Source organism: Vanacampus margaritifer, chromosome 9 (genome assembly GCF_051991255.1).
Source record: "Vanacampus margaritifer isolate UIUO_Vmar chromosome 9, RoL_Vmar_1.0, whole genome shotgun sequence".
In the NCBI taxonomy this organism is placed as follows: Eukaryota; Metazoa; Chordata; class Actinopteri; order Syngnathiformes; family Syngnathidae; genus Vanacampus; species Vanacampus margaritifer.
In genome coordinates, this window is record NC_135440.1 from 16,739,967 (window position 1) to 16,755,042 (window position 15,076).

The 15,076-nt window shown below is 40.5% G+C and overlaps 1 protein-coding gene across 2 annotated transcripts in view; it reads right to left on the reverse strand.

Annotated features, from left to right (window-relative positions):
- The window catches only part of nkd2b (NKD inhibitor of WNT signaling pathway 2b), a 38,464-nt gene extending 24,240 nt beyond the window's left edge, over positions 1-14,224 (reverse strand). The window contains exons 1-4 of one of the 2 annotated variants that reach the window (XM_077577004.1): positions 13,934-14,224; positions 11,107-13,572; positions 10,974-11,000; positions 10,792-10,883 (exon numbers count right to left, since the gene is read on the reverse strand). In XM_077577004.1, coding sequence (XP_077433130.1) covers positions 10,792-10,883; positions 10,974-11,000; positions 11,107-11,131 — 144 coding nt within the window. In that variant the 5' untranslated portion in view covers positions 11,132-13,572; positions 13,934-14,224. Of the gene's footprint in view, positions 1-10,791; positions 10,884-10,973; positions 11,001-11,106; positions 13,683-13,933 lie in introns of those variants that run through there. The other variant, XM_077577005.1, reaches the window with a different exon arrangement.
- Positions 14,225-15,076: the final 852 nt, after the last annotated feature.

Consider the following 15,076-nt stretch of genomic DNA (forward strand, 5'->3'; position numbering starts at 1 on the left):
CACACTAAAATGTAATAACCTTTGAGTCTCCCGGTGTTTTACTTGGCCGGGAGACGCAACAAGATCAAACACAGACTTGGATCCAGACGCTTTTGCCAAAAATGTCAGCATTAAGCACCGGGCTCCAGCTTCAGGTATTTTCTTTCCCCTGGCAGCAGGCGAGAGCAGAAAGACAGACCGGCGTTAACCCAAGCGTCCCGTCCACACAAAGCATGCTGGGAAATTGAGGGCTACCTGCTGATTTTGACGGCCAGTCTAAACAGCCACATGGGATACATTTAAAGACACCATATGGATTGTAAAAAGCATGCTTGGATGAGTTTGGTGTGGAAGCACACGAGAACCCTGACCTCAACCCCATCAAACACTACAAAAGAGATTTCTGACCTCTCAAACAACCTTCCAGATTAAAATTGTGTTTCCAACCACAAGAGCATGACCAAATCCAGGATTCCCGATGGGATAAATCGTGGTCGTCTTCAGCAGTGATTTAGTGATTAGCGCGCCGAGACAGATCATCAAGTTTTTAGCGGGAAATTTCCCTTAATTGGTCTTAAAATGATCATTATTTATCACAAATAGTGTTTTGTTCATTTATCTTTGCCAGCAACCTATTCTGAGAGGCAGAACAATTAACTCTTCCACTACATGGCAGAAGTTACAGAACTACATTGGATTTGTGAGTAAATGAAGACACTTTATCATTAGTTCAGTAGAGAGTGGTGTCTTAAAACACAACTTTAACTTGTTCCGTGAACATGCTCATAACTCAAAGCGGTCATATCTCAAATCATCTCTCCCCATTCAAATAAATGGAAATGCCATTATCGCTGCCTCTATTGAGCGCTCATGTCTCAAGTTTACACTCAAGTACCAAGCAACAAATTGGCCAATCGACGACTCGTATCTCGAAAAAACTTGTAAGCCGGGTTTTTCTATACTTCCTTAATGCCCTTGCATGTGGGAAAGGAGAGCCAATGAAGCATATAAAACACCCACGTCAGCCACAGCCCACGCAACACTCAGAAGTAGACTCACCGACGTCATTTGCTACCTCATCAAGCCCCGCCTCTTAAAGGCACATGTTGGTTTGCGAGGCTTTCTGCTCCGCCGCTGTTCTCCCAACGTAATCACCAATGACGTACATTTCACCAAGCAAATAGAGCCAGACACCCACATAACCGCACGCAGGCTTTGCTAAGCTTGTCAAAGTGACTCGTTTCCGTGACGAATGGCCAAAGAAGTGGAGAATACACCAGGATGCCACAAAGTTTCAAGGAGAAGAATATCCCTGACCGCACAATAAGACAATGTTTACATTCAAGTGTACGAAAAATGATTATTTCATAATGAGCTGTCGTCTGTGTCTGACCAAATTTCAACCTATAAATAAATATATATATATATATATATTTTTTTTATAAATGTAAGCTTATACTATGTGCCTTAACTAAATAAAGGGTGTGAAACATTTGGCAACAATACTTCATCATTTCTTCGATTTACAGCTCCTTTAGGTATCCCAACTTCATATAGTTTATGATCAAATGCTGACGTCTTGCAATATTGCACTGCGAAACTACACACGAATGCTCTCTGAAGTCCGGCGCAGCAAACGGCGTAAACATCATGAAAAGGAGCGACAAGACTCGAGTGGCTTCAAAGCGCCGCTGACGGCACAGCGAGAAGGCGACACAACTTGGTTCCACGAAGATAACAGCTCTGATAATAATGAAAGTTTGTCTCTTGTCTAAAAATATTCCCTTTGAGCTGTCTGAGAACTCGACGCTGATGAGATCCTTTCATGCTCGTTACGAGGCACATCGTTTTTTTTTGCATTTGTACACGGTAGATGGACATCAACATGCGATGCAGACATATACTGTATGGCGAGGAATGCTTTGAAAGCTCTTTTTATTGACAAGTAGTTTAGTTTGGATTTGTTTTCTTTACCAACACTCATTGGATTATCAATCAATCAAAAGATAACATGTTATATTTGAGGGGATCCTTTTTTTTTTAAAAAAAATACTGTGCATTGTAGCCAGCACTAATCAAAACATGGTACTTTGACAGTGCTAACGTTGCAATAGTGGAATAACGATTCAATTTTATAATTCATCAACGTACAGGGACGGTCATACTCAGCGAAATTGTCGTCATTTAGTAAGCATGATAGCAGTCCGGTTTCCATCCAATTGTTTTGAATTTTCAAAGCGAATTTACTGAAAATGTGCAAAACGGACATGCGACTTATTCCCGTTTCCATCTGTCCTTCTTTTGCGAATATTGAGAGGGGACTCCGCCGCTGTAGGGGGCGGTATACACCATAGAGATGTGATCCACCAGTCATTTAAAAGAAGAAGAAAAACAGGAAGCGACTGCGCCGTGCGATGACGTCGTATGAGTTTTCTTTTGTAATTCTTGATAAAACGTAGCGTTTCTTAGCTGTTTTCCAGTTAAAATAGTATTAATATTCGCTTCTTTAATTAATTCCAAAGAGATTTATGTTTTGTCGTCCCGCCAAACATACCTTACTTTATCGTCCAACATTGCTTTGGGATTACAAACGTACGTGTGCCGTAATAATCCGGAAACTGTTTCCATAGCCAAAATTCGCATTTTCCTTTTTTTGATACGATCAAAATCCACCCCCTCTAAGTGCTTTTTTTTTGCGAAATTGGCCCCTTTTTCAAATTTCTACATTTTTTTTACATTTTTTTTTTTACATTCAGTTTTATTTTCCCATTTCTTGAAAATTTGAATAAAAATGGCTGGATGGAAAACCAACTATTGCTAAGTTTGCACATTGTAGTGACAGGGTGTGCGGAGCAAGAAAGTTTCAAGATCCGGATGAAAAAAAAAAAAAAACACTTTTAACCATCAGAGTCTAAGGAATTAAACTGCATGACCTTGTAATTTTGCAACCAAGCAAGTCGGCCGAACATGTTTCGGATTGCTCGGCCTTGGCGGAGGTCATCGCTCTACCGCTATTCTAAGTGTCAGCGCACGATTGTTTCTGTCCTCCAGAGTGTTACAATGGAGCTGTGTTGAAAGTACTCCAAAATACCCTCATGGACATGCAATGCTCCAGCAGTGCCTCTTTTCCATCAAACACACCGAGTGGGTGAGACTCGCCCTCTGACTCAGAGGCGTCGCGGTGACGCTCATGCGAACGCCAGCGACATGAAAGAGCGGCTAAATAAGCATCTCGCGCTGGTGATGAGTGTGGAAGCCGCCCTGGTGATGATGTTTACACTGACGGCGAGGTTAGTATTCGGCAAATGGCAATCAACATGGGAAAAGATAAACAGACGTACGAGTGTGGACTGACGCGCATTTTGGTTGACTAATAGATGAAGGGAGGGAAGGTGAGATGAAAAGACGCGTTTGTCCCAAGAGGTTCAGTTAAGTCCAGCTCGCTAAACACTCATTTGAGCTGGATTTGGTAGGATTACAATAATCAATTTAGTGTAACCAACAGATGAATTCAACTTTGCCAAGTTAGTGTCACTTAAAGAGTTTTTCCTCCTTCTAATGGATCCACAAATTTTACAAACTACAGTGGACCTCCGCAACTGGAATTTTCAATTCGATTTTCAAAGCTTTTAGTGAAACTCGGGTTGAAGTGGCCATTCCAACTGGAGAGACTATTAATTTGGGGGAAATCTTGCCATGTTGCTAATTCAAGTTTATCTTGCTAATCGATCATCGAAGAAACTAAAACAACATAAATAATGGAGGATCCTTTTTGTCCACCAATCAACGGGCTGCAAGTGTGTCAAGCTCCTCCCTCTCTGTGGTCGCTACCACAACTGAAATGTGCCGAAATGTTGTTTATTTTAGTACCATTGAGAATCTATGACAATGGGAAAACTTACTAATAGATCTGAGATGAACTAAACTGAACCGGTGGTAAAGAGAGCATCTTCCTCCCAAAAGTGCGGCAGATGTTGCCCCCCTTTCTCCCCCGATACCTTAAAACCCCTCAAATATCTCCCCAAAGAAAGAAAAAAAAACACCCTTAAATCCCTACTTCTCCTCTTTTCCTCTTCCACGGCAACCTTCCACCCCCTTCCCACCACAGCCCCTCTCCCCGCTCCAGGATTTTTCAGTACAAACCAGGAACAGATGTCTGCCGGGGCCGTGCTGAAAGACCCCGCTGTTCTGGATGCCAGCCACATGCTTTTCATTCAGAGATGAAGGCTCACAGTTCGCCTTCTTGTGAAGCCATTTTCGAGTGGGGGGGGGAGAAGGGGTGGAAAAAAAACAGACCCTCCAAATGCCTTCAAGACTGTTTAAAAAGAGCTACATATACCAGCGCACCTTTATGTCTCCTCTCTGCCATGTTCGCATCTCAGGTGGTGCTTTTTTTTTTTTTGTGTTTAGTCGTTCCAAATCAGGAGCAAGGCAGAGTACAAAGTCATGGTGCGTTGCGGGTGAGAATATTACTGAAATCCAGATGGGCAGGAGCAACAGCTCTCTATTGATGTACTTGATTACTGTCAAGGTTTGAGGCGAGATTGAGGACCAAGGTGCAGGGAAGCAGAGAAGAGGAGGCGGCGGTGGAGTTCCAAATAATGCATTGAACTTTAATTAACAAAAATAGGAAGGCAAACAGAGAACTGGCAGGTAGAAACAAAAAGGTTAAAAAAATCCAACATGGGAAGACTTTGGGTAACTAACTACACGGCTTGACATCGACAGACAACATAATGACAATGGACCAACAAGAACTGAACCAAAAACAGGGGACTAAGGCCCCGTCCAGACGGAAGCAAAGCCGGCTTTGTTCCTCAAACAAATCTCGTACACACAGAAGCATTTCAAGACTCGCGTGTGTCCGAAAGAAGACGCTGAGGACATTTAACGGCTGTAATGTATATGCCAAGACTGGAGTGGCGCTGTAGCGCAGCCACAGGGTGTTAACGGAAAGTGTAGAAGAAGAATCAGCGAAGAAGACGAACACTTTTTTTTTCTCTCTGGAGAGCTCAGTATTGTTCATTCGGTAATTTTACAGATTTGACATGTCATCAAAAAAAAAAGTTTAAAAAAACTAACACTTTTTTCCTAACTATTGCAATCTACAGAACAAACATGGCTTTGCATGTATCAAAACAACATGAAAAAAGAGGAACACAGGAGAAGTGACAACGGCGGGTGATTCAAGTACAACACCGCTTGTTGAACATGGGAATAAAGAAGCAAAATATTTTGCTGCAAAAGCATAAGCAAGCTAAGGAGGCTGCGCAAAACGACGCAAGAATTGGTGCATACGTCGTCAATCTGTGACAATGCGTTGTCATCGAGCTGCGAGCATTACGTCATCACTGGAGGAATATCCAGCATACGGCGTCCAGACGGAAGCGTACGGGGGGCGCGTTTTGAAATCTTTCCACTCTGGAGCCCGGTTTCAAAAGTGATCGGTTTCAAGCTCCGAAACCGCGCCATCGTGTGGACGAACGGCCTGAACGGTAAGAAACTTGTGAGGATACATTGAAACTGACTTTTGTGTGGGCGGGGCCTAAATACACACCAACTAATTACACAACAAGGGACACCTAGACAAGACACACATGGCTGGGGACACTGATTGGCTCACACAAGAGGGAGACTACACAAGCACAGGTGGACAAGATCACACTTAACGAGACAAAGGGATATAAAGAAATCACAACAAAACAAACCACGATGAAAAAAAACCCAGAAAAAAAACAACCCTAAACCCAAAACATGACAATTACAACCTCAGGTTAGGTGTTGACACTTTCAAAGGCAACAAGGGTAGATTGATGGGAAACTTTTAATGATCTCAATTGAAGCAACAATGTGTTCTAATTGTGCTTTCTTACAATAGCTTCAAAATCATTTGGCAGCTTTGGTTTTCTTGTGGCTTTTTGTAGCCAGATTTGAATTATTAAAATAAAAACTCCAGGTAAATAGAATGACTAAATGTGTTAAAATCACACACCCTGCCACACTGTCAACTATCAATCAAATACAACTAACATTGTAAAAAACAAACTTTCCCTACGTGATTTGCGTTTCTGCATCTCGGCATCCCGGAAGCCGCGCACGAACTAGCGAGCCAATTGACATTCTAAAAAGCAGACCAATAGGATCGCTCCAAGACCCTCGCTCCTTTTTACGTCCGCTTTCGGAAGGCTGACTGTAGTCTGTGTTTACATGCAATCAATAACCTTTTTCTTTTTGGTCTTTCCAAACCTGACTATTGCTAATATTTGGGTTTTGAAAGGTCATGTAAACACGCGCCAAAACCCGAATATGCTCGAGTTTTTAAATACCCGAAAAAGACTCGAGTTAGCCCTTTTCTAACTTGAATTCTTCGTAATATAAATGTGTATCGTACTTGTATGCACGGCAGACAGAAGCAGAGATAAACCAAATTGGAATGAAAAGTTCGATGCAGCGCAGCAATACACTTTTTAATTAGTGTGGTGAGTGACATGAAAATCATGTTTTTCCTAATCAATGGTACAAAATAAGAAGCGGAGAATGATGTCTATTTGAGTCCTTACACTGTCCGTGCATAGACGGCGGATGTTGATCACATTACCATGTCGCACGTTAACTGTCTACTCACACATGAAAACAATAATTCCAAATCATTCAGAAATCAGAATTTTGACCGTAAACCGAATATTGACGACATGTAAACATAGTCAATGTTAATAAGAAAAATCGGAGGTGCTTCTGTGGCACGACCATCATTAAGTTATGGCCTATTGTTTTTACGCTTTATTATTGACAGCACTTATTTATGTATTTATTTACACTTTTATGACAAGTTAGTGATCAGAAAGTTAATAAAATCTTACCTAAATCACTGCCTATAAATTGAAAGAAATGTTTCCTATGGAAAAACGTTGCTAAGTAATATAAACAGCAGCTTTTTAGAATAGGTTTCCACTGTACAGAATAGTATAGTGTCTTAAAAAAAACACTTATTCCTTATTGCCACTGTATATCTTATTTTTGCCACTAACTTTTACAGTATGTCACAGTGTGTTTGAAACATGATCTCAACTGAGCCCTTTTTACTCCTAGTGTATTCATATTAATCTTCTTAAAGTGGAATACCGGAGTTTTCTTTTGTCATGGAATGTAAAGTGTTGACACGGTGGCTCCCCACAAGCAAGTCTGTGGCAAGACTTGAGACAAAAGGCGGTGCTGAAAGGCCAAATTAGCCTGTCATTATTAGGGCATCCCAGCCAGCCTGTTTGAAGCACTTTGCTTGTGCGCGATGTTTCCAGAGGTGAAACACACAGTGAACCCTCACAGGGCTCTCGTGAACTCATGAGCACACTCCTCCGGACTGGGTTTTGGAACTTTTAAGCATTCAGTAAGTGCAGGCTTGCTGATTTGGGGGAGCTAAAAGACATGCGTTGGTCTCACTTGAAGTGAAGGTGTTTCAGGCATGACCATGCTGCTGTCCACTTCTGCACTGGAAGTGGGATTACACGCCGAAAGGCAAGCAGCCAGCCGCCGACTGGAGTCATGCTTTGCCGAAAAATCAATATTGAAACAAGTTTGATCTGCTGTTATTTCTTCCTAAAGCAAAGCCTCCGCAGATTGCCGGGTCCAAATTAAAGCTTTATCAAGAAGCTTTTCTAGGTTTACACAGACTCACGTTGGGCACAGGCCATGTTTGCGTTTCTTTTCCCGGCAGTACATCATCCCCTGCCCCCCCGCCAGACCTCCTCGCCAAGAAGGGGCAGGGGGATTGAGGGGTGAGGGTTTGGAGGTTCCACTGATATCAGAGCCCTTTTATAACTCTCAGAACTGCACTTTGAAGTCACAGCCAGACAGCTCAGGAATCTTACTCCCCCGTTTGACAATGAGGAGGGGGCGTAGCTAAACAACATGTTTGGCCAATCTGCTCCCCTCTATGAAGTCACAAGTAATGCTATCTGTCACTGCAGCTCATTAAGCAGGCCACTGCTAAGACAAAACCACCAAGTGTGGGCCAGATGTTGAGACAGTCTACACACTAAAGATGAGGCAGTCCTGTTCTTCAATTCTTTCATCAAAATTGCAAACTGCACTTTTCTTCACCATATTTACTTGCACCTGTGATGCTGACTCATGATCATCACATAAAAATCTATCTTCAAGATGGACAATTTAAGACCCGCACGTGTCCCGTCCATAAAAACACCAGATGAGCCCTTTTTTTTTCACAGAAATCATTTAATTCCAAATATGCTTCACAAGAATTTTATTTGGCCTTTTGCTGTGAATTTTCCAAAAAACAAAAGGAGCTGAACACAACAGATGTTAAGAGTGACGAAGTACATATGGCAGAATTTATATGAAGAAAGCAAACTCACATTCAAAGCAGTTTGCCATGTCCCGATACTTTTGTCCAGTCTAACCTCCACCTCCATTCACTTTTTTGAACAAACAGAAACAAAATAAAGAAGAAAATAAGAGTATCCAAACAAGCTGCTATGGCCTCTCAACAGTATGCAGTTTGGCTAACGGTTAGCCAGCTAACAGCTAGACGCTAACTGGAGCTCAAAACAACCAAATATAGACTCTCCTTGGCTGACTCCCACATCACTCTTTAGGTCAGGCCACACCGTTTAAAGCCATACACACTCAAAGTCACAGATAATATAGTTTGGAAGGAGGGGATGGCGACCCCTTAGTGGACAACAATAATAACTGCACCTCACAAGCACATTTTGTTGTTTGACAAAAAAAACTAATTTGTTTTATTTTTCACAAATACAGACCGACAACAATCCATTCTCACATTCACAATTTAATGATTGAAAATTGAACCCACGCTACCTGCACCAAAGTTAGGCAAACATACCGCTGCACCATCAGTGGCAGACATTTTAAAATAATTGGTAAATTGTTAAAGCAATGATTACATTTGGAACTTTTCCACTAAACTAGCAATGTTATTTTAAGGGACTACAAAAAACAACAAGAAAAATTTGACAAAAACCTCAAAAATATTACTGCTGCTTATGCTTGCCTTGAACTGCAACTAAAGTCACAGACGTCTAATCTAATCATTCCATTCCAAAACATGACACCATCTGATCCTACGGTAGATACATTTTCAATGAGCTGCGCCGGGACACTAAAACACCCCCAAGGACGTCTTTACATCAATTAACTCCAACTGTAGCCTCATTTCAAACATTCATGTGCCGCATGAGCGGGCAGACCCATTTTTCCTCTGCTGTACCATATATAAATTCATTTTCAGTCTGTATTTCATAGACAATGCAATCATGTGAGAGACTTTTTGATATATTTTCACACACACACACACAAAAAAAAAACTCTCCTTTTTGCCAGATTCTGGCGACAGCTGACATGCATAAAGATGGAAAAGGGGCTGAATATGCAGATGTGGTTCCTAGGAAGGAATGGAAACGCATGGAAAAAGGATTACTCTTACTTTACCACCGACACTATTGTACATGTGGTACACACTAATATATATATATATATATATATATATATATATATATATATATATATGAATGATGGCATATTCAGCAATGTCGTCTCATTTGTTCCTATTTAAGTTTTTGTGAAATATGTATCGTTATTTAGCTCCTTTTATAATGCAGCTCACTAATGATAGCAAATAAATCAGTTGCCGACAGCGTTATAGACGTGCGGGTGGGAAGCACCTACTAATAAAAGCCTTGTGCCTTTGGTGGTTTCCCCTCCAGGGCGAGTGTGAACTCCAGCGCCCCTTTAATTTGCCACCAGTGGGCGGATAATAACCTGATTTAATCTTTAACTCTAGCACTATTACAACCACCCACACGACCATACTGTACTTTTGCCCCTACACCCACGTGTAAAACTGCACATAATTTGTGGCCCCCTCAAAGGGAGTTGAAGTGATATCATGTGCTGCTGATTGGGAGCTACTCTATAAAATAGGAGGCATTGAAGGAGGGGTTGACACAGGTTAAATCCATGACCCCAGCAGCCACAAGAGCAAACTTTACACACCTCACTTGGAAGAAAATGCAACCTTTCCATCCACTGTGTACAGTATGTGTGGCTTTCTTATACTGTCCAGTGATGGTGGTGGGGAGCGGGGCTATAATCGCAGCAGTGTTGTGTCGGGAGCCAGACGTGTCAGAAAGACCAACAAGACACTTTGCGCTGGTCTTCACGCATGCTCGTCAATACACTTTGCCTCCTCCTTAAAAGTCAAGAAGTGCTCATCTCCTCTTACAGGGTGTGTGTGTGTGTGAGGGGGGGGGGGGGTGAGAGGGTGTCACAACCTGGAGCAGACAACTTTGAAGTGCCCGACACACTCATCCCATCAACAAACGCACCCACACACACACGCGCACACAAGCTCACGCATGCAACCGACATTTTTTAAAGCAGGGGTTCACAAACTCTGTTTTAGACCCAAAATGGTTTTCATTCCAGCAGAAAGAAAATGTGAGATAGATAGATAGATAGATAGATAGATAGATAGATAGATAGATAGATAGATAGATAGATAGATAGATAGATAGATAGATAGATAGATAGAGAGCATGTTAAATATTTATAAATAGTATGTACTGTACATGTTTCCATAAACAGTGTATTTACTCCACTTTGTGAATTAACTGCACACAAAGGAAGAGCTTTTGTATGGGATTAATACTTGTCATTAGTGGTGGTGGATAGAAATTCAAATACTTTACAGTATGCAACCATTAAGAGTCAGACTTTTTTTTTTTAAGCTAACAATAACCACCATATTAGATACAAGTTAAGTATCCACTATACCTGCATATTCTTCATCTTGTGGTCCATCCCTCCATAGCGCTCGGATTCGTCCATCCCCCTCCGGAGGAAAGCGTTCACAACAAAACTGTCCCCTTACACATAAAAAAAAAATAAAGACACAATCAGCATGAAAAAGATCATCACTGCTGAATATTATTCATGCACTTGTTCATTAAACTAACCTTCTGGGTTCTCTCTGCGCTTGCAGGCTTTAAATCATGAGAAACATAAATTGTATTTAGTTCATGTTTTAAATGCCTCGTGTTTAAATGGTGCACCATAAAAAAAATATATATTTTTTTTAAACTCTCTTACCGTGTTTGGATTGTAGTTTTCCCATTCTTGAATCCCGCGTCTCTGGATCAATAAAACGGTACCGAGTAAATCCGAAGTGCCTCAGCTCAGATGCAGCGTGGTCACATTGTGCTGCGGCCGAACTCCAACTTTATCCAAAGTCCGACAATTAAATGTCTCGTTCATGGAGGGAGTACCGAACGTCCACTAAAATAACACAGCGAAGTCGACAAAAGTGATGTTGGGAGACCTTATAGCAGGACGTCCCCTCCTATCATTTCACTTGAGTCCGACTGGAAGTGGAGAGGCTGGGAAGTGGAACAAACCCAGCAGCAGACACGCATGATGCATGTCAAGTTCGACGTCACATCAGCTAAGTGCATCCGGTTAAGTCTTTAAAAGCAAACGCTTTCAACGGAGGTGAGCCACTCCAATTGGAAACTTTGTTGAGCAATGGGCACAATAATAAATCGTAGTTAGAGCTATAATTATGTATGACAATTTATCGGCGTAACATATACAGTAATAAACTATATATCCAATGCTGAGGATAAGAACAATAACCCTTTCGTTCTTCAGAGATAGTTAAATTGCCTTATTACATATTAGATGTTCAAATAATTTATCTAAAATAAAAAAAAAATAATAAAAAGTAACACCGTTCGCGTTAACTAACTGGGGTATAAAACATATTATTTTGAAAGGCACATACTGAACTTCCGGTATATTTTAGCTTGACCATCCAGCAACGATTTAACTCCTCACGTATGCAAAAGGTTGTTAGCAGGGAATATAAAAAGTCATCAAATGGTGATTTTAAAAAATGCAACAATATTATTACATCATTTGAAAGCTTTTCTCACTATTAATGTGACCTATAATGTACAACTCAATTGAAAACAACATTAAAGAGAGAAAGTGTGGTTGTACAAGTGTGCACTCTTTATTATAAGTGAGAAAGTGCACATTGTGATTGCATACTTTTACAAACACATTCTCTCATTTGTCTTTACTGTACCAGTCTTAATTTTTTCTTCTTCTCTCGGTAGTCTTGTACAAGTTTTAGGTCACATTAATGGTGGAAAGAATTTGGAAAAGATTTGATCTAGGTCTCGTTTTTTTAATATGTCAAAAGACAGCATTTGAACAGGGTTGTGTAGACTTTTTATATTCCTTGCTTATTTGTTAATGTCTTTTCTCACTGTTATGCACCACATTAAATGGCTGATTAAGCTGTAGAACTTACACAACAAAACTGGCCAAATCATTTTTTTTTTTGATTTTGGTGTATTAAAACAATTTTAGAGTTTAAGGAGCGTGCAGCACATGTGCTAAAGATAAACTGCTGTTTGTAGAGGAGAACCTGGAAGAACTCGCTGTACTTTGAACGTTCTTCACTTCAAAAGCTGCTCCACACTTTTATGGTTTGTTTCTGTTGGCGGGTGTTAAAATAGTCTGGCTGCAGAACACACGCGTCCTCATGTTATGACTATGTAAAGGCCATCTTTTTTTTTTTCCTCTGCATGAACTCATTAATGTGTATTTCGTACACAGCACACTCCTGCTGAGTATATTCCAAATGAGCGGTCATGATTGCAGGTGGTCCTCAGTTAACATTTCTGATTACAAAAGGCAAAAAAAAACTAGCTTGCCCAGCCATGTGAGAATACATCATCGTCACATGGCAGAAGAAAGCATGCCCAGTTACCATTGTAATAGTTTTTTTTTTATGTTTTATATTTATGGCATAAAAGTGTTTATCATAATAAAATGTGGTGTTATTCCGACTACTACTGGATTTCTGTAAGTTAGTGATAGTCTACAATACATTCTGATATACACGTACACAGTCAACAAAAACTGTAATTAAGATAGGGATTCTCAAACTTTTTGGATATATGGATTGTGCGAACTACGTCCTGGGGGCCACTTGAAGCCATTTTCTATTCATATAAATAAATAACTTTTGACACTGCCTGCAACACTATTGTGTGCAGGTCCCCATCGGTACAACGCACCTGACAACTAATAATAATAATAATAAATTTGGCTTATAGAGCTTTTATAGATATGCAAAGAAACTTTTTCCAACTGAAATAACATTTTCTTTATAATATCTCATGAATTAAAATCTTTCCCTCCACTTTCTGGTCTGAATTGTGAACCCATCACATTAATGATTAACTAAGATCCTCAAGTAAACATTCCTTCAAAAATGGTCATCTTATCTTACCGGGTACGCTTGCTTTGGTTCTGAAAATGGAGATCAGATCAGGAATGTGGGCTACCACAAAATTATGAAAAATTCAACACTGTTTCCCCTTATCACTTTTGACAGGTGTTAAAAATGAGAAGAAAAAAAAAAAAGTTTGGACACTCTTGCCTTCGAGGGTAGCAGTTAGGTCATAGTGGAGCTTCTTTCTCAGGGCCGCCGCACCCTCGACCCTGACTTTGGATGCCACTGCCCCTCATGCTCAAAACGTTCGCCTGTAAATGCCATGAGAATTATTATTTTTAGATATTTAAAACAAAATATTCCGTTTAATAGAAACTTGACTAAATCGTTAATTGTAAATATTTATCCAACTTTGCTAGCTGATGTGCACTATCACTAAAAACATGGCTGCTAAAAAAAATAAAAAAAAAAAATAAATAAAAATACTTAAGGACTTTTGCAATTTCAGCACTAAGAAATAAACAAGATCCCAGTTTGAGAACCACTTATTTAAATAGCTTGGCCCACTGTCGCAGATGACGAGCCATGGACTGATGCGTGTCGTCCACTATTATCTTAACAATGCAGCTCTGTGTACAGTCCTATCCCACTTCCCGTGCGTGAGAATATTACTTGATGGTGTCAATGGAAGCTCTCAGAGCGAGGACCCTCATATGTGTGCTGCTGCTGCTCGGATGAGCGTAGGCATCTCATTGATGTCAGCCTTCACTCATCCAGCCTCGCCTAATTATTGCCTTCGCTTCATGTAGCCCGGCTCACAGGATGCAGGCTGCATCCTTTTCGCGTGCCTCTCTTCCCTCCGCTACATCAGACACCTTCCTTGAAGGGATCATAAACACGCGGGAAAATGTCAGAAAGCTAGGAGAGAGGATCCTGGGAACGAAAGCAGGAAATTTGGATATGTCCTAACCTATCAAGGACGTAGGGAACATCATCAAAGCAGCATCACGCATTTCCATGTCCAATACTAATTGAAATTGCAAAGGTGCTTTTTATTTCTAAACAATACCCCCCCCCCCCAAAAAATGTTAATATAGTAATTTGGGGGGGGGGGGGTGGTTTTGTAATACACTAATGCAAAATAGAATTCCATCAGATTATTCAATGGGATAATTGCTTCTAAAAACATTCAATAGTGACACCCCTACTGGAGTATGTATTTGGAAGTATGCCAATCAGAAACAGTAACACTAGAATACTGTAGACAATTTAGGGTTGAGTGCAATTACTTGGCATTGCTGTACAGTGACATTACCAACAAACGGTGTGGCATGCATATTACAGCATTTGTATGTGAAACATTTGCCGATGTTAATTTAAACTTTTGACCTAAGACTAGCTTTTGAATGTTTGTGTTTATAAACTCCATAAACACCATTGTCATGTTAATGAACACAACAACGTACTTTGATACTTGTGTTCAGTTGAATTTTTTTTTTTGTTATCTGAAAAACAAGTGATACTTTCCATTGTTTTTTTGCATGTGTTCCCGCCGGCATGCTTTTATAATGTGTGCAAATGAATCACCATTGGCACATGCGCTGGTATTCCATCGCTTTCAGCAACTTACCTGACACATCAGACTTTGTTTGTTTTGTTAGGGCTTCTCTGTCATTGGAAGTGAGTTTAAAAAAAAAAGAAGCAGTTTGAAACAATAACAACGAAGCTTTCGACTTGTCTTCCCCCTCTCTCTTGATTACCCTTTGACAGCTACTTTCAGAAGATCGCAACTTCCAGACAGAGCAATTACGGTTT